We start from the raw sequence: 24,851 nt of genomic DNA, 5'->3' as shown, positions 1-24,851 counted from the left end.
TTTCGTAATAATTATTGCGTTAATACGATATAATAGGCTACTGCGTGTTTTTTCGGATATTAATTTTTGTATTATTATCATGCTAATAAGTTTGCTTTGAGATTCAGATCATTCTATAGGAGGATCAATAATACATGTATTATTTGAGTTAAATGGTTAAATATGCTGCAAACATAATTTTTATACTCATATTTGTAATCCTCACTGTACACATGCCTATAATCTACTTGGCACAAAAGTTTTAAATAACGCAATATTATCTCGAATTAACTCATTATTGTTTTGTCCTGTGGCTTTAATTAGCTTCCATAGAAACCATAGCTACATTATATAATATTATGATTATTTAATACAAAATATGATAACCATGTTTAATGAACATGCATATGCTTTTTATAAACTGGATAGTATTTACACTATTTTAAATTAATACTTGCATTCTAATTTATGAACACCCTTGTTGAATTGTAATATCATTCAACCATGGATATAAATTAAGATGGTAGAAAAAGCAGTCATTCAGATAAAAAGCTTAATGCACGTATTTGGTTTTTCATTGAGTAAAATTATTAAGGATGCATATTTAGTGGGAGCAACAGTGCCATACAATCAGATCACTTTTACACATCATGATAACAGGATTTTGAAGTTTGAAGTACACTGAAATAAGCCAAGGTCTAATAATTTTTTGAATGATCTATTTTAAGGGTAACTTCAAATTCCCGACCTGTCTTCGAGCTCTCCCATTGTTTATTGGATTTGCCGACCATCAGTACAGCATTGAGAACACACAGAAGTAATATTGAGTATGTCTTGTAAGTCTAAATCAAGAAGTTAGGCATCAGAGATAAAAATATACATAATTGTAACGTCGAAATGTTAATAAATGGGCAGTCTAGTTCTTGTGTGTATTTGACTATGGAGCATTACTGCAGTGCCTGTGTAAATGTTTGTTTCCAGTAGATGGCAGCAGCTGTGAACTGTTTGTCAAGAAGTGCAGCTGTGTTTTGCGGGAAAACACTTTTTTTGTTTGGATGAAATGCATTTCTATGAGAGAGTTTTGTTTGCTTGAAACTTTTTTCTTTTTTTTTTCATTAGCCACAGTTGTTGATATCATTGAGGATTCCAGACCATTGCCTGTGTAATTACAGCCAGGGTGAAGGGGTCGTGTGCAGGTCCTTGCAAAACAAGTGGTTTCCCAAGTCCCTACATTTCTTTGTTTACTTTCTCAGTACTATGTCACAGATAATCATTACAGAAATAAAAACATGCTAGTCGTCAGTGTCATATATGTGCCCCCTCCCTCCTTAATACCCAGTCAGTTTGAATGTGTGGAGATTTTCCAGTTCAAGTAAACATACAGTGGATATCTTTCAATATTAACAGGCACAAACACAGAAACAAACAAACAAACACATTTAAAATATTAAGTAATGGTTGTATTTTGATTTTACCAACTGAGCATAACAGTGAGACACACAGATGGTCAGATACTGATTTGAATTGGCTTGGCTACAAAGTAGTGATTGCAGATAGGAATCTGTTTTTACTTTAATAGCAGCCATACCATCTTAAGAGGGCAGTATTAGGCTTAATTAAATACATAAAACATGCTAGTATAGTATTTATTCTCTAAGGGAATGTATTGGTTCCATGATGTATATATTATATGGTTTTGAAAAAAAGTGATTCCAGATTTTGCTTTTCACAGCTGACAAGCTTGATACCAGTGGAATGCAATTTTACATCACAGTAAAGACTTTGAACACTTTGTTCTTATTATGATGAAGTCAGTTAGCAGACACCCATTTTCAGAGTGTTGTTCCAAATCTTTGCTCATTAAAATCCAGACACAACTGATGACCGATATGGAAAAGGGTTCAGAGAGCTATGCTGTACTGGAGCTGTGGTGTGTCATTTAAGTCGGAAGATGTGCTGTTGAACTGAAAGAAGCAATACTTTTGTGTGGCTGAGTGCCAGTATTACTCATACAATGTTAATGATATTTAGAGAGAGGGGATGAGGATAATTGCACAGCATCAAATGTGTAATACATTTGCACATGGTAGTATGTGCTGATGATTTGTGAAACCCTTTTAAACAGTTTGTGGTAAATTCCAGTACTTTGTTTAATGCAGTCAAGTGAAGCAAATTCCTAAGCCTAATTCCTGAACTGATGGAAATCATTTTAAGTTATTATTTGTTTTTTAGACCACCAACAAAGCATGAAAACAAAGTATAAAGAAGTATAAACTTCTCAAAAACTACAAAAGTTTAAACATATAATAATGCATCTGAGTTTAAATCCAGACCGTGGCAGTTTATTTCAAGTTTTCAGTTGATTTGCCTCGGTTTAGTTTTTGTTTTCATTTTCCTACACAAACGTGGGTCATAGTAATAGGGGGGGTAAATTAGCTGAACCGTAAAAAATGATATATAAAAGTACTATCTGGACTGAAGCACTTAATTGTTATATTTATATAAGACTCCTATTATGAAATAGTTTGACTGCCAAATGTTAATTAAATGTACCCACCTCGAAGCACAGGAAGCAGTGAAATTGAATTATCTTGTGAGATCAGAAAGTACAGTTTAATGGAGTTGCTATTAATATTAGTCAGTAGAAAACTCCTATGCACATATTATGCATGACTAGTTTTTTCTACGTGACTTAGCAGCACTGTTTTCATCCATTTGGTACAGCCCAGACTACCAGCTGTTCAGCCTTTTAATTGTCTGTAACAAGGCATGAAGTATTCAACATCATTTGTAGTGTATCAAGACTGCCTCTTCAAAGCTAGATCATTTACCTCTGGCCACGTAATACCAATAGCAGTCAAAGTTTGCCAAGTTACCTAAGGCCTGCATCTTTATTTGTTTTGTTATTATGTTACATGCTTTCATAATATTTTGTAAGTATTGTGTCAAGGCAAGGCTGGTCTAAATGAATTGTACTTCAGCTGACTGTTCATCAAACCCCTCCTTAAGATCCTGTTACTTTACTGATGACTCCCCCTACTAGGTATTTAGGAATAGCCCCCTGGGGCACATTCAAAGTGATGGCACATGTCGGTTGAAGGTACAAAGTCAAAGTTCAGGTGACATCAGCTCAAAGCTATTTCAAATCTCTGCGGCGCTTCCGCACGTCCGGTGGTGTGTGAGACAATAAATGGAGGTCAGTGTTTTCCTAAAGGGGCCAGAAACCATCTCTGAATGGGTAAGATGCTGCATTCGTATCTAACATAGCTTACTGTTAGTATGTGCTGTGAGATTTACGTTTCCTTAGTTTAACATTGCAGGCTCGTTAACGCAGAGTCTTGCTAGCCATCTCTGTCAGTCATAACTTTTACTGGTGCCCTTTTAACAGGGAATGCCCCCCAAAGGAGCAGTGGTACAGTACATGTGATGTGCATGTCCTCTTGTGTTGACCTGCTGCACCTTTGTGACTTGAGCATTGCTCCGTGTGGTATTACTTAAACAACTGTTTTGGAGCTCGTTACCCTGTCTCTAAAGCATGCAGGCGTGAAAGATATTTAATTGTGCTTGGCTGTCAATTTCCAGACTTGGTGCAGCTGGGCACTGCATACATATTGCATGTGATTGAGTACCTGTTGTAGCTCAAACGGTTCTGCGGGTAGGATAGAGCACAAGGAAAGATGGGACTGTGTCTGAGGCGAGAGTCTTGTTTAAATTGTGCAGTTGTGGGAAGAAGCCATGGGGGAGTTCTTTGGGTCCCCTGGTGATTTGTTTGTGAATATATTAAACAGCTGCTGTGACACGCTGTAAAAGTTGTTATTCCGATTGAAACCTAGGGCGAGGGCGAGGTAAAGTTATTGTTATCTTGTATCTCCATGATGATTTTTCTAACGAAGGGGAGATATAGCACTTGGCAAATTCCTTACAAAATCCCACCTCCCTGTGTCCAGAAGAGAGGAGTGCTGCCAAACGCTTTGAGAGCCTTCTCTTACCCTTTCATCTAACTGTGTCCTTTACAGAAGCCATCTGCCATGAGCCACAGCGGAGACAGCGTCCCTGTCAGTGAGGAGGAGGAGGAGGAAGAGCGCACTGAGAGGGAGAAGCCCATTGCAGCAATTCCTCCCCGTGTGAACCTCCATGAGCAGGGGCCAGCAGACGTCTCCTCAAGCCCTGCATTGCAGTGCCTTGATGAGGTTAGAAGATGCTAATAATAATAATAACAGTACATTGGTTAGGGGTGAAATTACCAAGCTTAGCTGTTTGTGGCTCCTAAACAAATTCCGATCAATATCCCCTTGAAAAGGCAATGCAAATTTAACAGGAGAAATAATAAAATGATTACTGTCTCTTTATCTCAAAACAACCGTTATAATTCAGAAATCGGTTTATCGTTTATCACAGTGGTTACTTAAGCTGGGCAGTTGGTTTGCTGCTTATTCTAAGAATGAATAGAAAGCCTCATTAAATATGTGATGCTAAAATATAGTCTGACTTTTGCCTTTTGTGTTGTGATTAAATATTCATCCAGTCAGTCACAAACTAATTATAATTTCAGTGCCTTCAGGAGTTCACACTTAGGAACATACAATTTTCATGATGTGGTACAAGGGTGATTGATGGCGTGTTTAAATATTGAGGTTGAGTTTTATTGTCTTTGCTTGATAGCTATAATAGAGTGGTGTGGTTGCCAGTGCAGTGTATGCAGAAAGGATCCAAACGCTTTATAATTAGCCGTTAAAAACGAGAGCGTTTTCATAATCGAGGGGGAGAAGAATACTTATTCATGTAACCTCGTGCTCTTCATGTGTTGCTTGGGGAGAGAGAGATGTCTTACTGGGAGACGTCTCAAATCCTCTGTTTAATGGAATCGGTGTAATTAGTACACAAGCAGCAGAATAATAGAGGCCCCACCTAAGACTGGGATGTAATGAAGAAAAGAAGACAGTCTTTCACCAAAACCTTTATTCATTTTGTAATTTAAAAAAGTATATATTTTGACTTTTTCAATAGAATTGTTTGAAGGTGATATAAAAGCTCTAATATACATAATTTAATAAGCTGTACACAGATCATTTTATTCCAGTATCTCCAATTGTGCTTCTCTGTAGCTCAGAGGACGCAGCCACTGAGTTCAGTTTAGCTGTAGCCACACAGGCATCACACCTCATTTCCTCTGATTTCAGAAACTTTGTGCCTTCTGCCAGCAATGTGTTTCTGAACCCAGGAAACAATACAAATTGTGTGAGTCTTTAAAACTAAAAATTAAGAGACCACTTAACATTGATTTCTGAACTTGGAGTGGTCTCTTAATTTTTTCCAGAGCTGTATTTGTTCAGGTAACCTTCCTTTAAAGTATACACTCACCTAAAGGATTATTAGGAACACCATACTAATACTGTGTTTGACCCCCTTTCGCCTTCAGAACTGCCTTAATTCTACGTGGCATTGATTCAACAAGGTGCTGAAAGCATTCTTTAGAAATGTTGGCCCATATTGATAGGATAGCATCTTGCAGTTGATGGAGATTTGTGGGATGCACATCCAGGGCACGAAGCTCCCGTTCCACCACATCCCAAAGATGCTCTATTGGGTTGAGATCTGGTGACTGTGGGGGCCAGTTTAGTACAGTGAACTCATTGTCATGTTCAAGAAACCAATTTGAAATTATTCGACCTTTGTGACATGGTGCATTATCCTGCTGGAAGTAGCCATCAGAGGATGGGTACATGGTGGTCATAAAGGGATGGACATGGTCAGAAACAATGCTCAGGTAGGCCGTGGCATTTAAACGATGCCCAATTGGCACTAAGGGGCCTAAAGTGTGCCAAGAAAGCATCCCCCACACCATTACACCACCACCACCAGCCTGCACAGTGGTAACAAGGCATGATGGATCCATGTTCTCATTCTGTTTACGCCAAATTCTGACAGAAATCGAGACTCATCAGACCAGGCAACATTTTTCCAGTCTTCAACTGTCCAATTTTGGTGAGCTTGTGCAAATTGTAGCCTCTTTTTCCTATTTGTAGTGGAGATGAGTGGTACCCGGTGGGGTCTTCTGCTGTTGTAGCCCATCCGCCTCAAGGTTGTACGTGTTGTGGCTTCACAAATGCTTTGCTGCATACCTCGGTTGTAACGAGTGGTTATTTCAGTCAAAGTTGCTCTTCTATCAGCTTGAATCAGTCGGCCCATTCTCCTCTGACCTCTAGCATCAACAAGGCATTTTCGCCCACAGGACTGCCGCATACTGGATGTTTTTCCCTTTTCACACCATTCTTTGTAAACCCTAGAAATGGTTGTGCGTGAAAATCCCAGTAACTGAGCAGATTGTGAAATACTCAGACCGGCCCGTCTGGCACCAACAACCATGCCACGCTCAAAATTGCTTAAATCACCTTTCTTTCCCATTCAGACATTCAGTTTGGAGTTCAGGAGATTGTCTTGACCAGGAACACTCCCCTAAATGCATTGAAGCAACTGCCATGTGATTGGTTGGTTAGATAATTGCATTAATGAGAAATTGAACAGGTGTTCCTAATAATCCTTTAGGTGAGTGTATTTCTTTCAGTAGTTCACTTCCCCTCTCATGAACAGCAATACCTGTCAACTTTTTAATATGCACTTGCTCTCAATATGAACCGTTTAGCATTTCACATATCAAATTCTATTCTGTTCGATCCTACTTCTAAAAATAAATACTGTACATGTTCTCTGTTTTGAACCTGAACAAAATGGGATGAAACATTATAAAATATACACAAGAAAGGTGGCAGTATTACACACACTATTGTTTCTGGTAAGAGTCTCCTTACAAAAAATGTTAAACACTGTATTAAAGCAGTACTCTTGTATTCTTGTGCTCTATAGAAGCAAAGGCTTTTTTATTTGTTTGTTTGCTTGTTTGCGTTTAGCATTTTCAGAGGTTAATGGCCAGCTTTAATGGTTTTCGGCAAGCAACAAGTTTAAATTACATAAGAAAATAAATTCTCAACATGTGTATTAGGTGAAGCATATCATTAACCATTATTCTTTATCTTTGATCTTTTATGTTGGTCCCAGTAAACAACATTCTTTGCTGGATTTTTTTGCTTCGTATGTGCTATGGTTACACCATTTTTTTTTGTGAGACTGAATCACAATAGTCTCATTTTCACTCAGACATAAGTGGTTTGAAAGTCTATTTCAGGAAAAGTTCTGTTCGACACATTCATCTGTTAACACCGAATTCATGATTCACATAGTTTTAAGATCGGAATTAAATGTATTTACTTCCACAATCCAGCTTTATAACATAGCTTTACTGTATCTTCTGATGCTAGGGATTTTCATTTGTTTATTGAACCTCATAGTCTGACAGCAACAGCTGAGCATTCACTGGCTTACGGAGCATAGTTTTTTGGTCTGATCATCATTTTGACCATTTTAAAAGCCTGTCTGTAGCTGGTCGGGTGTTCGTCGGACACACTGTGCCATGTTCCCCAGAAGATGCCATTGCGGACTCCCTTGTATTTCTTGTTGTAATACTTGCCGTTCAGATTGGCGGACATGCAGGCGTCAAACCACCAGCCGGAGCCGTAGTAGGCCCCGCAGTTCCCCGACGGGTACATGTCGTTGTCCTTGTCTGGGGTGGTGAAGAACTTCTGGTCATGGTTATAGTGCTTGCTGAAGTGCATGGCGTCGCCTGCTGTGCCGGAGTAGCCGCTGAGGGACAGGCGGTAGCGCAGGAACTCGTTGGAGACGTAGAACTGCTCGTACTTGGCGTACTCGCGCATGCCCTCGAAATCCTCTAGCTCGATGCGCAAGGTCATGTCCTTGGCTTTGGTCAGCAGGTGAATGCGGTCGTTGCCCAGCCAGAACTCCCCGTGCACGTTGCCGAACCCCTTTTTATACTCGGCCCAGGTGCGGTTGAAGCTGACGCTGCCGTTGTGGCGGTACTGCAGCACGGTCCAGCCCCCTCCGTAAGACTCCATGTCGCAGAACACTTCAAAGGTGCCATTCTTGGGATCAGGAGTGATTTTGTAGACGCCGTTCTTCTTCTCTTCCAGCATATTGTAGTCGGAGCAGTCTCTGGGTGCTATTATGACTGTTGGAAAATAAAAAAAAAGAGTGGGTTTTTAGATTCAATGTTTCAACAAGTTGCCTGTTCCCTCATTGGTCTATTGACAACGGTAATTACAACATTCCCCCTCAACATGCTGCCATTCATATGAAATATATAATGAAAGAAATGCAAATTGAGAAAAAACAAACAATAGAAGGTTCTTTCATTGTTCATATGCAGTCCGATTATTTTACAGATGTCTATTCATGTGTTTTTGAGTTATTGTTAACGTGTTTAGGAGAATGCTGTATGTATTTCTGTCAACCGTCTGTATTCTGAAAAGACTAGAAAGCTGACAGACTTTTTCCAGGACCAAGGCATAATTTGGCACCGCTGAATGAGGGAAAGGGCAGGACAGCACAGTGATGCAATCTTTCCTTTTGGAGGCATTTGTCCTGTCAAGCTGCTTCCAGTTGATTGCTGGGAATATATCTTATTAAAGCAGCCAGAAGCCATCAGTCTGTTCCCTGGTACTTCGCTCTGACCAGTCCATGGGTCAAAGTGCTCATGTACTTTAAAGCACCTTTTCAATTGATAACAAAGGAAGTGCTTCGGTTTGGGGAAGGAAAGACTGCAGACTGATTAAATTCCCTGCAGGATCATATATTTTAAATATCTTCACTGTTCAGATGTACCTTCCGGAATATAACTGTTAACCTCTGACCTCTACTACTTTTCCACACTAATAATAATAATGAAGCGTTAATTGAATATATAACCCTTTAAGACATAATTACTAAACAAAACTATAAAATAGAAAAGCTCAATTACAAAAACCCTGCCTTGACAAATTAGTTTAATAAACCATCTGTACGACAATATCCGCATCTATAAGTGCCTGAAAGAGCATTGCATCCAGCAGGAGAAAAACTGCCCTGTCCCCTTAAAAAAGCAGTAGGAATAATCAAATTCCTCTGCCAGATGTTCAGCATTGGTGAGTAGAAACAAATGGATTCAGCAAATCAGAAAAGATGATCTGGTGTGCAACCTGTAATTGACTTCATCTTAAAATACATACATAAAAATACATTTAGGCAGAAAGGGAATTCAGTGTTGACCAAAAAGACAACCAACAATTTACAAAGTCTAAGATAACGTGTTTTATGGTTTGGGCTTTTAGTACTAGACAAGTTTTGTCTTTTTTTTTTTTATATTCAATGGCTATTTAATTATCAGGAAGGAAAGTTAAAGCAAAAAAACAGAAACAAGAGGAAAGGACTTAAATTCATGCAGCTCTCGGTTATGGATGAACGAAAGCAAGTTATTTGGCAGATGGAAGTAAGCAGACCAAGTCCAAGCTGTATGAATTGCAAGAGCATCAAAGAACAATGTAATTATTTTCTCTGTCCGTTGATTCCAGAAAGAACACATCACCTTCCTTTGAATCAGATTTTTGGAAAGTGCCAGCACTGAACATGGAGACATGAGAAGAGATTAATGCCAAATGCCTATATCATTTTCCTACCATGTGCATATTCTGCTTGTTTTGGCAATTTCTATTTAAACAGTCCTTAAATACCTACAAAGTTAAGTAATGCTATTATTGGTATAACCAGCCATAGATTCATATTGCAATATTCTGCTTCGTTGGCAAGCATCACATTATAATTAGATACACAAGTTCACTGCGGCTGCGTTTGTACTGTCAGTGCTGCTCAACAGTGCTGGTCTATATTGCTTTGTCTAACAGAGTACAAATTGACACTTTGATGAACTCTCTGAATAGTTTCACTGTCTAAGCACTGATTATCTTATTTCATCCAGAGCAAAAGTCGCAGTAATTTTAAGCAGCGATGCTGTAAGTTTTAGATCATAATCTGACTAAATATACACAGCTGTCACCGGGATTGCCAGTGAAGTTACAAATGCTGTTTTTATCAAACTAATTGTTTTTCATTTAACTCCATTAAATGCACCATTCAGTTTTAAATTTGTTTTCTTTCTGTACTTTTGCACTTGAATATCTTTAAAATATTTTGTATGCTCCATTGCTGACATTTAGATATCAAATATATAGCAATGTTTCAATAGTGAATACATCTATCTGTGTTTCTTTCTATGGTTTTAGTCAGAGAGAGAGGAAGAGGGATGTGGTATATATTGTGTGTTATTCTTGTGGTAAGCTTCGCAGTTGTCCTTATAACAAGACAATGTGTTAGGGAAAAGAATGACTCCTGACTACATTTTACTCATTTCAAGAATATGTACACTACAAACATTTCCTTTAACTATGTCAGTGCAAACTGTCTCTCAATACTACTTGCTATACTATATTTCTTGATTATTCATGGCACACACATCTGTGGCAATATCCTCAACATCTCATATTGTTCTAGATGGTTCATATTGAAGCCATATTGTTTTAATCTTTCTGTTATTTTCATATATATGAGGCTATTTAATAAGTACAATACATTTTTCTATGAACCAAAGACATTGATTTTGATTATTCTTCATTCCAAGAATTTTCCATCCTTTTATTTAATTCCGGTAACTTGTATGTATGTTTGTTTGTGTGTGTCTAAATATATATATTTATTTCAGTCTTAACAGTCACATTCAGAAGTCAAAGTTCATACTAAATTATTGGATGATCATTGCGTTACTTTATATTTTACTTGGTTTCTGCCTGTTGCCAAGGATGTTAGCTGCACCTCCTAGATTCAGTATTTTAAATTGTCAGTGTTTTGCACAGGTTTTTGCAGCAACTTTACATCATAGAAAAAAATGTAGCTTTCTAATATGCATTAAATGGAAGACATTACAAACTCTATTTATGTTTGCATTTAGTTTTCCTAAATAACCAACACGTGCACAAAATAAAAGCTCTTTTCTGAATATGAATTCGGCGGACATTAAAGCATTCTGCCAGTTTAGTCACAGATATGAAAAGGAGACGCTTACACTGCGGTGAGGTCTGCATCGCGCACTGACTGGAGCACTTGTTGTTTAGTCCGTCAACGACTCCAGTCAGGTTCTCTACCTTGTTGTTGACCATAGCCTCCACGTTCTTCATGTTGAGCAGGTTGAGCTCCTCGAAGCGTCCCTGCAGGCTGTTGATCTGGTTCCTGGCATTCTTCAGACTGATGGACATCTTGTTCATCTTGGTCTGCAGCTCGTGGATGTTGGTGCTTTGCTGGGCTTTGCTGCCCTCGTCATTGCTGGCTGGTTCCATGCCCGGCGCCTCGCTGCTGTCTTTCTGCGGGATCTGGTCGCCCTGCTGCTTGCACTCCAGACAGGCGCTCTTGAGCTTGTTCACAGTCGCCTTGAGGCTCTGCAGCTCCTTCATGGTCTTCTCCAGCATCCTGAACTGCTTGGGCAGCTGGATGGTGAGGGGCGGCAGGGTGACCTGGTACGGGCACTCGTCGTCCTCCCCACAGTGCCCGCTGGGTCTGAGCCGCACAGAGCAGCTGCCCTTCCCTTCCTTGGGAGATCCCTCATCTGTTTCCGCACTGCTCCCTGCCCCGGCCAGCAGCACAGCGCCGAACACACAGAGAGAGACGAGCTTCATGTCGCTGTCAAATGCTAGAGCTCGCTGTTTGCCTCTTGCAGAAACTAGCTTAAAGAGCTGCCACCTACTTTTATAGCTGTCTCATTAATATCAGGCAGGGAGAGCAGTGCGAGCAGTTTGAGGAAGGGGTGGGTGGGAACCTCTTGCGTAATAAGTTTGTGAGAGCGATATTAGTTCTGTAGAAAAAAAGGAAAACAGAACGGAGTAGGTAGTACTTGGCTGAATTACAATGCCTGTCAGTCAGTACTTTCCTCTGAACAGTGAGATCACTCTGTACAAAAATAGTTATTCTCTTACGATCCTTACTGTAACTGTGTTGTTGTTCTGTGACATGCATGTAAGAAAGTTACATTGTCTTGAAGTGAATCATATATAACTGATGCAATTAAATATGTGTGTGTTTGTGTGTACACGTATATTAATCCTCTCATCCTAGTTTTACATATGCTGAACAGTCTGCTTCCTGTTCAGTCCTTAGGCCTTAAACACAGATATTAAATTAACAATGCCATTATTTATGTTGTCTTTATTTAATTAAATGTTTAATTTAATTTAAACGAGGCAAAAGGTTTGTTTGCGTCACTCCCGTAAGTACAAGGCTAAGGCACACCCCTCATAGCCTCTGTGTGTGTAGGGGTCTTCCCTGGGTTGTGTGTCAAACAGATTATATGTTCACAACTTTGATGTCTTCTAGGGCTCATTGCCATAGTGTTCAAAAACACACAACAATCTCTCTCCACTCTCCACTCCCTCCTCATTCTCTCTCGCTCACTCGCTCTCTCGCTCTGTGCAGAAGCAGTGGTTTTCTAATACACTCTCACACGTCCATGTGGGTTAAGTTCCAGGTAATTAGTGTTGCCTGTTGTCAGGACCCGAGGAAGTTCCCTGCCGTGTCTCGAGCCGTGATGCACATTCACAGAGACAGCTCTTCCACTTTACTGGCAGGCTTTGTGACATCATCACCTTTTCATTCCTGCTCTAATAAGGTGCTAGCGAAACGAGCGCGTTACTCTGTCAGATACTCTGATCAGCCCAGCAGGTCTTTACTAAAAGTCCTTTGAGCCGAGGAAGTGAAAATCTAAATAATTTCAGCAGAGGGTTGGCTTTATACTATTTTGTTATTAGGAATGGTATTCTTATTTGTGAATTTTATGAATAATCATGCAGTTTGTGTTCAGCTGTCAAGCTGTGCAAATTAAGTGAGTACACGATATATGTGCATTGACATAAGTTTTCGTACACCATATACTCTCCTATAACCTTCACTACATCCCTGACACTTATGACACTCTAAGTTTGTTTGCTTTATTTATGAATATTTGTTGTTGAATTATTGATTATGTACATATATATTTTAAAGGATGTGTTCCATTTAACTACATCAGTTGTCTCCTACTCTTAGCTTCCCAAGCCATTGGCTTTTTCAGCTGCAATGTAGTTGCTATAGCTAGTTTGATTATATGGAAATTTTAAATTGTTTATTTTTTTGACAGTTGGCTTCTTGTAAACACCATGGTTTACCAGAAAGCAGTTATGCAATAACTTTGACTTTAATAACATTGTATTATGAAAAAGTATGACACGATTATAGTATTTCTAAGAACGAGCATATCACTGTGTACTTTTTGGTCACATTTTTTCGAGGGTGCATTTTTGTCATATATAGTTTCAGTGCACCAGTTACTTTATAACACAGCAAAACAGAATGCTATTGCAAACTTAAATTAACCAGATTTAGACCAGGGATATTGTTAAATAAGGAATGATTAAAGTAATCCATAGATAATGTTTCATGCTTAAAACAAATAAATGTTTGTATTATGTAGGGGATTGTGTTTTAAATGGTGGTGTCTGGAAAATAGGAAGACTGATTTCAGTGCACCTTTCCTTTATAGCCCTGCAATCAAGTTTTAGGCAGGTGTGAAAAAATGCTGTAAAATAATAATGCTTTCAAAAATAGACATGTTAATAGTTTATATTTATCAATTAACTAAATGCAAAGTGAGTGAACAGAAGAAAAATCTACATCAAATCAATATTTGGTGTGACCACCCTTTGTCTTCAAAACAGCATCAATTCTTCTAGGTTCACTTGCACACAGTTTTTTAAGGAACTCAACAGGTAGGTTGGCCCAAACATCTTGGAGAACTAACCACAGTTCTTCTGTGGATTTAGGCGCCTCAGTTGCTTCTCTCTCTTCATGTAATCCCAGACAGACTTGATGATGTTGAGATCAGGGCTCTGTGGGGGTCATACCATCACTTCCAGGACTCCTTGTTCTTCTTTACGCTGAAGATAGTTCTTAATGACTGCCGCTGTATGTTTGGGGTCATTGTCATGCTGCAGAATAAATTTGGGGCCAATCAGATGCCTCCCTGATGCTATTGCATGATGGATAAGTATCTGCCTGTACTTCTCAGCATTGAGGAGACCATTCCTTCTGACCAAATCCCCAACTCCATTTGCAGAATTGCAGCCCCAAACTTGCAAGGAACCTCCACCATGCTTCACTGTTGCTGCAGACACTCATTCGTGTACTGCTCTCCAGCCCTTCAGCAAACAAACTGCCTTCTGCTACAGCCAGATATTTCACATTTTGACTCATCAGTCCAGAGCACCTGCTGCCATTTTTCTGCACCCCAGTTCGTGTGTTTTCGTGCATAGTCGAGTTGCTTGGCCTTGTTGCCACATCAGAGGTATGGCTTTTTGGCCACAAGTTTCCATGAAGGACACTTCTGACCAGACTTCTCTGGACAGTAGATGGGTGTACCAGGGTCCCACTGTTTCCTGCCAATTCTGAGCTGATGGCACTGCTGGACATCTTCTGATTGCGAAGGGAAGTAACCATGATGTGTCTTTCATGCAGAAAGTTTCCTTGACTGACCACTGCGTCTACGGTGCTCAACGTTGCCCGTTTCTTTGTGCCTCTTTCAAAAGAGCTTGGAGAGCACATCTGGAAACCCCTGTGTGCCTTGAAATGTCTGCCTGGGAGAGCCCTTGCTGATGCAGTATAACTACCTTGTGTCTTGTTGCTGTGCTCAGTCTTGCCATGGTGTATGACTTCTGACAGTAAACTGTCTTCAGCAACCTCACCTTGTTAGCTGAGTTTGGCTGTTCCTCACCCAGTTTTATTCCTCCTACACAGCTGTTTCTGTTTCAGTTCATGATTGTGTTTCAACCTACATATTGAATTGATGATCATTAGCACCTGTCTTGTATAATTGTTTAATCATACACCTGACTATATACCTACAAAATCCCTGACTTTGTGCAAGTGTACCTAGAAGAATTTATGCTGTTTTGAAGGCAATGGGTGGTCAAACCAAATTTGGATTTGATTTAGACTTTTCTTCTGTTCACTCACTTTGCATTTAGTTAATTGATCAATATAATCTATTAACATGTATATTTTTGAAAGAATTCTTACTTTACAGCATTTGTTCACACCTGCCTAAAACTGTGCACAGTACTGTATATGAGAGAGCATGCTCAAGAGTAAAACATAGCACTTCAGGTAAAAAGTAGCAATTACACAAATATCCAGTTAGTTGCCTTTGGAGGGGGCATTTTTCACCTGGCTTGGAGCAATAACCATCAAACATGCAATGCTGGGATTTGAACCAGATGTTTCCAGGCTGTAGGCCTCACTATGCACACCACATGGGAGGATTTATCCAGATTATATTTTGGAAAATTCAAGAGCTCACTTCTAAAGCAATGCTTTTTGCATTTGTTTAAAGTGTATTTATTTGTATTGCAATTAAGTGTTTACCCTCCTGGAATCCTTGTAGCCAGTCCGGTCAGCAAACACAGTGTTGCATCTTGGGCCTGTTGGACTACATTTTTGGTTAAATAAAAACAATAAAAAAAACATAAGGACCCAATCATGTGGACTAAACACTAATAGAACTGTCTGCACTGGGGATCTCAAGACCCTCGGCTGAAGACCCCTGCTCCACAGCTTTTGTTATTTCTGTCTGCATTCCAGAGCAGAATATTTGGTGATGTACCAACGGGCACAGTTCCGCTTCCATAAACGTTAAACTCTCAGCTGAATTAGTATGAAGCTGAAGTTTAACTTCCTTGACTCTTCAGCAACATTTCAGAATCTTCCAGTATTCAAAGAAAATATTTTATTTAAAGCTTTGACTTTGTTTTTAGTTGAAGTGTTTATGCTACATAGCAATAACAATCACAGTCTAATGTCTAGCAAAAGTAATAGATTTTGTTTTAATTGTCTAGTGCTTGTTCTTATGCATAACAATCTGCCTCTCCAACAAACCCGTATTCTACTAAATAAATGAATGTGTTGGGGGATGTGTCAGCAGTAATGCTCACTCTGCGGTACTTTCGCCATAACTTCAAAAATGCTGATATCTTTTTTTTTTTTTTATAATATAGTGCACTTCTGCTAAAAGCATTCTTATGGGAATGTTTTTTAAGTGAAACAGTTACTCTGTTGTCTCCTGGCAAGAGCAATCATCTGTCCAGGTGATTACAGTACTGTTCATTCAGTGCTGACTTGAGAGTAGTATTGTGCATAATTTAGCGATATCCTTTTTTATTTTGTTTTTATTATGTTTCCAGGATTGTCAGCAACAAAACGACAAGTCACATCAGTCTAAATAAGGGAAAATAATCTTCAGAAATAGGCTTACAAATAAAAATGCTACCAGTGGATACAGACACAGAGTGGATTCTCTTCACCCTGCTGGCACACACTGGTATCTTCCTCTAGTTTAATCTCCATCACACCATATCTGATTGGAAAGAATAGACAACTTGATACAGGGAATGGTTTAAATGACATGGATTTCTGTGCACTTAGTGGGGGGTGATTAACTTCCAACTTCAGTTATGCACCCTGGAAATATTCAGTGCATTTTTGACAGACTGCTATGATAACCTCCCAGCAGTGTGAGAATCATGTCCCTGGGAGGGAATGTGGGGAATGAACTGCTGATTAAGTCAATTCCACAGCTTAAGTCACAATAGATTAGACCCAGAGCACAAAAATAAATGTTAGAAAGATGCAGTGTAGGCCGTTATGGTCTGCTTACTTGAGCTCAACCTGTGGGTATCTTTCACCCTCACAAGCCCAGCACAGGATTGACAGAAAGGCAGAGCTTTCCAGATGTGGAAGAATTTACTTCCATTTCATTTTGGAAAATCGTAGAGGCATATTTATTTTATTTTCTTTGTTTTTTTGCATCTTGATTATGACAGCAAACACAGATGTTTTTGTCCTTTGTGTAAATTGTTGATTCCCTCCAAACTTTTCTTTGGGACGGATCCTGAAAAATGGTCTTAGAAGATGCTACACGTCATGCAAGCTTTAGTGTGTGGCCAGAACGCAACATTCATTATTGTGTGTCAGTACAGCATGGTTGAGTTCCCATAACTGAGCCTTGTTACCTGCACAATTTCTGTTGTCTGACAGTCTTACTGGTCACCACAATGTTTTTATCTATATATAGCCCAGTGTGTGTATAATACATACACAGACACATTAAATCTCATGAGACGCATTTAAACCCTTGAAGATGCAACAGATCATCTGCAGAAGGCCAGAGGGTGGGGATTATTCAGCTGTTTTTCCCCTCTCAGGCCCCTGGCTTAGTGAACACGTTCATTTCCCTGAGAACATGACTTTCTCCTCTATTAAGACACGCTGTCAATCATCCACCAACATTCCATACCTTTTCTGTGAGAAGTTGCACAGCTGAGGAGAGTGTCTATATGATGGCTATATATTCACAATGTACAGTTCCCAAATGTGTGTAGAGTGACCAACATGACCTGTCAAAAGCTACTCTGAGGTCATTTAATGAAAAAATGTATGGACAGTTTGTTTGGGGTTATGATAATTATAATATTAATAATAATTATTTATGTAGCTGTTCTCTGCGGGAAAGATCTCTGGAACCCGAGTCGCCGAACTGAAGGCCAGCTTCACTCTGCTGCACAACACTTTGAAAAGGTAAGAAATTTGATATGAGGCAAGACCTCAAAATCTCCCATAAGCAAACTCTAAAATGGAATTTAAAAATAACGGTGAAAATGAGCTTTATAAAGAATTTGTGAGTGAAATCAGCCTACCCTAATCTAAAGATACCACAGGTTCATTATTAGTATTGTGTGTTTGTGTGTGTGTGTGTGTGTGTGTGTATGTGTATGAATTATGTGTATCACTGTGTGTCACTGTGTGTGATTGTGGGTGTTTGTGACTGTGTGTGATGGGGCTCCACAGCACACAGCAGTCTGAGATCCAGCGCCTCCAGGATGCCAAGCGCTTGAGTGCGGAGCTGGAGAGGCAGCAAAAGGAGCTGCAGCGGGAGGAGCAGTTCCCCGAGGGCCCGGACACCGAGGTGCGGAGCATGAGGGAACAGCTGCTCCGCTTGCTCAATGACCTGCAGGAGGCCGAGGAGAGGGAGTACCAAGTGCACTACGAGCTGGACTGGTAAGAGTCTCTGCACCCGCGGCACAACCACACTGATAGGAGCACGAGTCATGGCCCTCTCTTTGCCTTGATGTTCTGTGGCCCTCCAGCAGTAGGACCGTGTTGGCTAATCCGTGTGTGTTGCTGTGGGCTGGACTGGCTTCTCTGGCGGTCATTGACCTCGGCCACTTCTGATTCTGTGCAGCTGCGTCTCGGGACCCCAGGGGCAGCTGTTGTAAACATCTCTTCTCCCATCCTGCTGTTCGTCTCTGTCCAAAACCCTATTCCAGAGCAATACACGGGAAACCCCGCTCTGTCTTTGTACTTGTAAATGTGATGGTGTGTTCCCAAAATGTTGTGTAGGATTTAGAGACTGCAAAAGCAATGATCATAATCCTGCCTTGAGGATGTAGCCTCCTCCTCCTATATCCCTGTACACCAACTCTTGGCTTCTTGGTTTTAATTGAGCATTGAGATAGACGGTGTTAGTGTGTGTGTTTAGATTAATCAAAAAAGAGTTTGTAAATGATCCAGCGCTTCTTTGATCATTCTGATTTAACTCGAGGAGATCAGAAACATCACTGTAAAGCCACTTTTATAGCCATTAAGTGTTAAGATGACAAAAGCAGCTTTTTTGTTTTCTTTAATTTACCTGAAGTAAACCTGCAAAACATTTCACTACACAGCTGAAACCTTACAGAACCAATATACAGACATGCTCAAATTTGTTGGTACCCCTCAACAAAAAACGAAGAATGCACAATTTCCTCTGAAATAACTTGAAACTAACAAAAGTAATTGGCATCCACCATTGTTTATTCCATATTTAATAGAAATCAGACTTTACTTTTGATAACATAATATTGTAAATAATTCAACAAATGAAAATCGCATGGACACAAATGATGGCACCCTCAACCTAATATTTTGTTGCACAACCTTTACAGGCAATCACTGCAATCAAATGTTTTCTGTGTCTCTCAATGAGACTTCTGCACCTGTTCACAGGTAATTTGGCCCACTCTTCCTGAGCAAACTGCTCCAGCTGTCTCAGGTTTGATGGGTGGCTTCTCCAGACTGCAAGTTTCAGCTCTTTCCATAGATGCTCAATAGGATCCAGATCAGGACTCATAGAAGGCCACTTCAGAACAGTCCAATGTTTTGTTCTTATCCATTCTTGGGTGCTTTTAGCTGTGTGTTTTGGGTCATTATCCTGTTGGAGGACATGTGACCTGCGACTGAGACAGAGCTTTCGGACACTGGGCAGTACGCTTTGCTCCAGAATGCCTTGATAGTCTTGAGATTTCATTGTGTCCTGCACAGATTCAAGGCACCCTGTGCCAGGCGCAGCAAAGCAGCCCCAAAACATAACCGAGCCTCCTCCATGTTTCACTGTAGGTATGGTGTTCTTCTTTGGAAGCTTAATTTTTACATCTGCAAACATAGAGCTGATGTGACTTGCCAAAAAGCTCCAGTTTTGACTCATCTGTCCAAAGGACATTCTCCCAGAAGGATTGTGGCTTGTCAATATGCATTTTAGCAAATTCCAGTCTGGCTTTTTTATGTTTTTCTTTCAAAAGTGGAGTCCTCCTGGGTCTTCTTCCATGGAGGCCACTTTCACTCAGAAAGTGACGGATGGTGCAATCAGAAACTGACGTACCTTCACCTTGGAGTTCAGCTTGGCAGTTATCCTTTGTTCTTTTTCTGCCATTCGCACTACCTTTCTGTTCAATCTGGGGTTGATTTTCCTCTTGCGGCCGTGCCCAGGGAGGTTGGCTACACTTCCATGGACCTTGAACTTCTTAATAATATTTGCAACTGTTGTCACAGGAACATCAAGTTGCTTGGAGATGGTCTTGTAGCCTTTACCTTTACCATGCTTGCCTATTATTTTCTTTCTGATCTCCTCAGACAACTCTCTCCTTTGCTTTCTCTGGTCCATGTTCAGTGTGGTGCACACAATGATACCAAATGGCACAGTGACTACTGTCCTCCATTTAAATAGGCTGAATGACTGATTACACGATTAGAGACATGTGATAATAATTAAATAAATTAATTTGTTTAGAATATCACTATTATCCAATTATTTATTATCTTTTCTAAGGGGTACCAACAAATGTGTCCTGGCCATTTTAGAATATCTTTGTAGAATGAGCAATAATTAATCTCTTTTCACAGCTTATTTGCTTTATTCTATGACAAACCAAAGGCACTTTTCAGGAGGAATGAAGCATTATTTCAATGAGCTGTAAGGGTACCAACAAATTTGAGCACATCTGTATATGTTTAATATGTGGTAGAAATGTGTGATAGTCACTGTCATACGCCAGAATTTGACCCTTTTGTGTGTATTTTAGATATATGGGATGTATTTTAAATATATTTGTAATTCATGTGTTTATTTTATAGGTTGAAAATATTTGGAGTGGTTATTTTCTTCAACATATAAAATAGGTTACACTTTGTTACATGTTAACAAATACATAATTACACTGCTCTTATGATTAACTAAGATGTAGTTACTGAGTACGTGCTATGTTAATACACTGTAATTAGAGAGACCTACTATGAGTGCAATTATTTTATTATTATTTTTTTATTTTTGTATTTGCCCTTGTTTTATATTATGTCTGCATAGGGTTTATGTTGAGAAGGTACTGATGAGAGCTCTTGCACAGACCACACTGTTGCAAAATACTAGTGCAATAAGCAATTTATTGTAAATCTATGCTGAGGTGTTGTAAATGAGTTATGTAACTAATTACGTCAAACTTATTTTGCAATTTAGATTAAGAAAGCAATTATTTTTTCTTCCATTAACAACATAACAAAACATTGGATCAAATGTATTAAAAGCATAATAAAGTACCATTTTATTATTCTTAATATTATTATTATATATAATATTATAATTATTATACAAGTTGTTTTACTTCTGGAAAATTGTTTTTAGTACAGTGTTTCCACAGAAGACTGAAGATTTCACCACAAATGTAAAACGCTGACCTGGAAAACACAAGTCACACAATGCAACAAAGATGTGGTGTACTGAGGTGAAAATTAACTCAACATACAACAGGACGAACTGAGCATCTGAATAATACAATGACATTTCTTCCACACTGGTTGATGCTGCTGTCCTCTTTGTTGCATTGCAATGAAAGTATCTAATGAACAATTTCACCCAGATGCATTCTCTGTGGGTGCTGTAATTCATACTTCTTTCTCATCTTATATTAAATGTGTGTGTCCTTTATAGCAGTGATCTTGGCAAGTTATATCTGGTTTGATTCCCTCACTTTGAACATCCTGGCATATGACAGGCAGATGTCCCAGATGCAGAAACATATTTAGTTTGGATTCAAAGCAGCACACAGGAAAACTTTTTTATTATAATTTTTTACTGTAGTGCATTGGGCTACAAATTTCAACGGCTGCTAAGTAGCATTTATGATCGATGTTTTAATCCTGATTTCAAACAGTTACTAACACAGAACAGAGCACACTCACGCAGACAGTTTAATGATAGTCCTATAAACAAAAGTTAGCAAATGACATTGATTACAAGTTAGTAATAAAGTAGAATATGTAGTCAATGGTCGGTTCATTATAGAAAACAACAACAACAAAAACAGCCTTTATAAGAAATCCACACCTGCTCCTTCTGAAAATACAGATTTCTGTTTCTGTTGCTATTTTGACACACAGATGTTTACAGGAAATCCGGTGATAATTCTGCAGTACCTTATTAAATGATTTAGCTAGAGGCAGCTTTTGAGCCTCGGGTATACTCATTGAAAGAACGATCTTAAACATTCTTCATATTTTCTAATGTATATTCCCTTTATCTTTTTCCTGTATAATATAATATGAGGATCTGTGACAGGCTATGGCTAGGATTAAATCTAAACTGTGACCCACCCGCTGGCAGAAAACTACAAAACTGAACTACTAACTTAATTTGTTCTTTGTAAGATGCTTCATTCTTCTACTCCTAAATGTAACTGCTATGAAGTACAGGTTTGCAGTTCACCAATAGCTTGGGAGTCAGTCTTTATTTAGTCCAGCTCTATAACGTCAGATTTATCTTTGCCTCTGTTTGGCTTTCTATTGTAGGAGTTCACAGATCTAATGTTTTTAACCCCTGACCTCATTCGGAATATTCCTGGAGTTTGTTGGATTGATATCTGCCTCTAAAAAGAATGTATATAAACATTCAGCGTATTTTCTGTTTGTCTTCAGTCTACGTGAAGAAAAGAAAATCCTGGAAAAGGAGTGTGAAAGAGTGCCCAAGCCAGGAGTAAGTGTCGCAGTGTGGCATTTGAAATCCAAGATCAGGCTTTCCACAAACAGAACTAATCGAGGCTGGCTCTGTGTGTTTAGGAGCTAGAGAAGAAGACCAAAGTGCTGAAGGAGAGCAATGAGGAGCTGCGCCGAGAGATCGCCCAGAGGAGGCTGGAGATCAAGGCTCTGCGAGAGGACACGGAGGACAAGCAGAGACATATCCAGCGCGAGCAGCAGGAGCTGGATGAGAAGAAGGAGGTCATCGAGGGCTGCGAGGTGAGTATCTCACTGGTGCCACGGGTTCTGCGTTCATGCTAAGAGACTGGGTTCAGTTATTGGAGGGTTTCTGACTCTGCAGGGTGAGGCTCCGCTCTCTGTGTTTGCTATGGTTTGTGAACGAAAGCGCTAAAGCCACATACACACAGGGCGACGCAAATCGGGGGCCGGCCGAGAGTCAGTCCAAAGCTAGGCAGTCCTAACTCGCGCGCAGTCCTGAAATAGGTCGTGTTTGAGCGCTGTTTTCTCCCTGCGCTCAGTTCAAGTTTGTCTTTCATTGATAAAGTAGAACCTAGCAGTGGACCACGAGAGAAAGGGTCACCAAAGAGACAGCAAGTCCTCCAAGTAACCTCTCCACATGCAGCAAAATTTAATTTAACTGCAGGCAGCTCATGTGCAGGTGTGGCAGCCCACATTGGTCACGTTACACAGAGGTAACCCGCAGTCAAGGCCTACAACGTTTGATGTGGTTCACGCTTTGCCTCAGTGGCATATCGTCTCTGTCTCGCGTTGTATCCTGTTATTGTATTACCTGTAAAAAAATAAAATGACACATACACCCTTGAAAACAGTGCTTTTAGTCTACGTCTACTTAATTTGAACTTGTATTGTGTGTTTCTGCTGCCTTCCCCTATAGCCAAGACACATCGGCCAGCTTTTAATACTACAGTTTTCTTTTTGTCGAGCGCAGTGTGTTAGCAGATAGGAGAGGGCTACTGTCATCATGCTCTCCCTGTAGTGATACTGCAAGCGTTGTCAGTGCATGGGGGAATGGACAAATTCAGACTTGAGAACCATCCATTGTCCAACAGTTCACTCTGGTCAATAGTTCAGTGGCTGACATGGAAAAAGGACAGTGTGTTTATTTGTTGAGCCCAGCCCATTTGACAAAGGACTAATTGACCTCCCAGTACACAGCTTTATACACAATCGTGTTAAGCAGTTGACATTTAGAAGTGCCTTAGAGTTTCCAGCGATTGGGAAACATGACTCCCCCTTGACCTTTGATTCTGTCACAAGGATTTATTGCGGGCTTGTTTGCCTTCGCCCTTTTTCAACTCTTAAGGTTTAAAGCTCTCTGTGTATGCGTGTGTGTGTGTGTGTGTGTGTGTGTGCGCTAATCATATGTGTCTCTATGTTGTTTTTAACTTCAAAAAAGTCCTGTAAGGTGAAGTGAATGTCTACTTAAAGAAACCTCATATTTAAATATTGTGTTTGTCTTCAGAGAGAACTGGTCCTGCTACACGCCATTCCCGGCCAGCTGGGGAAGGAGATGGAGAGAATAAACCGTAAGAAGCTGTAAGTTGAGGAAAGAGTGAAATAAAATGCTGAACTGAGCTCAGAATTCAGCAGCAGTAGAGCACAGATATGTGATGACGTGACGCTTTTCCAGGGACTTGGAAAAGAAAAAGGCGGAGCTGGAGGAGCAGGTGTGTGAGCTGACGGCCGAGCAGAGATGCATGGAGAGCCGGAGCCGGGCGCTGGAGGAGGAGAGACGGGAGGTGATGAGGGAGCTGGAGGGCAGGAGGGGGCAGCTCAGGAGCGAAGAACAGCACCACAGCCAGCTGCTCAAGGAACAGGATCTGGCCAAGGAGAAGGAGGCTATCCTGATGGGAGAGAGGTGGGGGTCTGAGAACCTGAAGGGAAAAGCAGAGACCTTAGTGCGATGTACTCCAGTAATGTTTTGGGTTCTGTTGACCGTTTCAGAGCCGTCCTGGATATTAACCTCCGTCACATCGCCCTGGAGAAGAAGACGCAACACGACACGCTGTCTCGGAAACTGAGGGAGAAAGAGCGACAGCTGCGCAGCCTGAAGAAGGCGGAGCTGCAGCTGAAGCTGGCGAACGACGCCCTGGTGCAGACGCAGTTTCTCCACGAGAAGGTCAAGTCGCAGGTGGGTCACCAGTTATTGACAAGCCCAGACTCTGAGAGGAGTGTGGCTGTGGCCAGGACTAGCACTGAAGGACAGATCCTCCTTTTGGGGGTGATGTAACGGCCAAGTCGTGTTTCTGATTGATGCTGTGGCATAAAATTCTTCTTGTCCACGAAATATTGCTACAGCTAAGATTGTGTTAGTTGTGGACATATTTTTTACTTTATTTAATTGACACTTTCACACTCCTTGGCACAGAATACGGCACAACAGTCAAGACGATTAATGTGCAAAACAATATGACTGAAAAGCAATAGTGGTGCCTATAGATAACAAAGTCCTGCACCCCCCCAACATCATCCACACATGTCCTGTTGCAAGCGGTCCC

The 24,851-nt window shown here is 40.3% G+C and overlaps 2 protein-coding genes across 2 annotated transcripts in view; one reads left to right on the top strand and one right to left on the bottom strand.

The window, feature by feature from the left end:
- The window catches only part of ccdc146 (coiled-coil domain containing 146), a 33,810-nt gene that overhangs the window by 484 nt on the left and 8,475 nt on the right, over positions 1-24,851 (top strand). Inside the window, exons 2-9 of the mRNA XM_066724750.1 lie at positions 3,996-4,169; positions 17,486-17,568; positions 17,839-18,048; positions 22,273-22,330; positions 22,414-22,590; positions 23,816-23,889; positions 23,984-24,211; positions 24,298-24,484. Coding sequence (XP_066580847.1) covers positions 4,008-4,169; positions 17,486-17,568; positions 17,839-18,048; positions 22,273-22,330; positions 22,414-22,590; positions 23,816-23,889; positions 23,984-24,211; positions 24,298-24,484 — 1,179 coding nt within the window. The 5' untranslated portion in view covers positions 3,996-4,007. The remainder of the gene's footprint in view (positions 1-3,995; positions 4,170-17,485; positions 17,569-17,838; positions 18,049-22,272; positions 22,331-22,413; positions 22,591-23,815; positions 23,890-23,983; positions 24,212-24,297; positions 24,485-24,851) is intronic.
- Positions 4,924-11,673, bottom strand: fgl2a (fibrinogen-like 2a). The gene is made up of 2 exons (XM_066724751.1): positions 10,982-11,673; positions 4,924-8,059 (listed from the first exon to the last, which is right to left on the bottom strand). The coding sequence occupies exons 1-2, from the start codon at positions 11,586-11,588 to the stop codon at positions 7,356-7,358; spliced, it is 1,311 nt and encodes a 436-aa protein (XP_066580848.1). The 5' UTR covers positions 11,589-11,673; the 3' UTR covers positions 4,924-7,355.

The sequence above is a fragment of the Amia ocellicauda genome, chromosome 15, assembly GCF_036373705.1.
Source record: "Amia ocellicauda isolate fAmiCal2 chromosome 15, fAmiCal2.hap1, whole genome shotgun sequence".
NCBI classification, from domain to species: Eukaryota; Metazoa; Chordata; class Actinopteri; order Amiiformes; family Amiidae; genus Amia; species Amia ocellicauda.
Note: the sequence above shows the minus strand (reverse complement) of the source record. Positions and strands in the feature narration are given on the sequence as shown.

Excerpts from the sequence above, each read along its gene's own strand:
- fgl2a (XM_066724751.1), bottom strand. The coding sequence starts at position 11,588 with ATGAAGCTCGTCTCTCTCTGTGTGTTCGGCGCTGTGCTGCTGGCCGGG. Across the intron at positions 8,060-10,981 it reads GATGCAGACCTCACCGCAGT|TCATAATAGCACCCAGAGAC; the intron begins GTAAGCGTCTCC and ends ATTTTCCAACAG.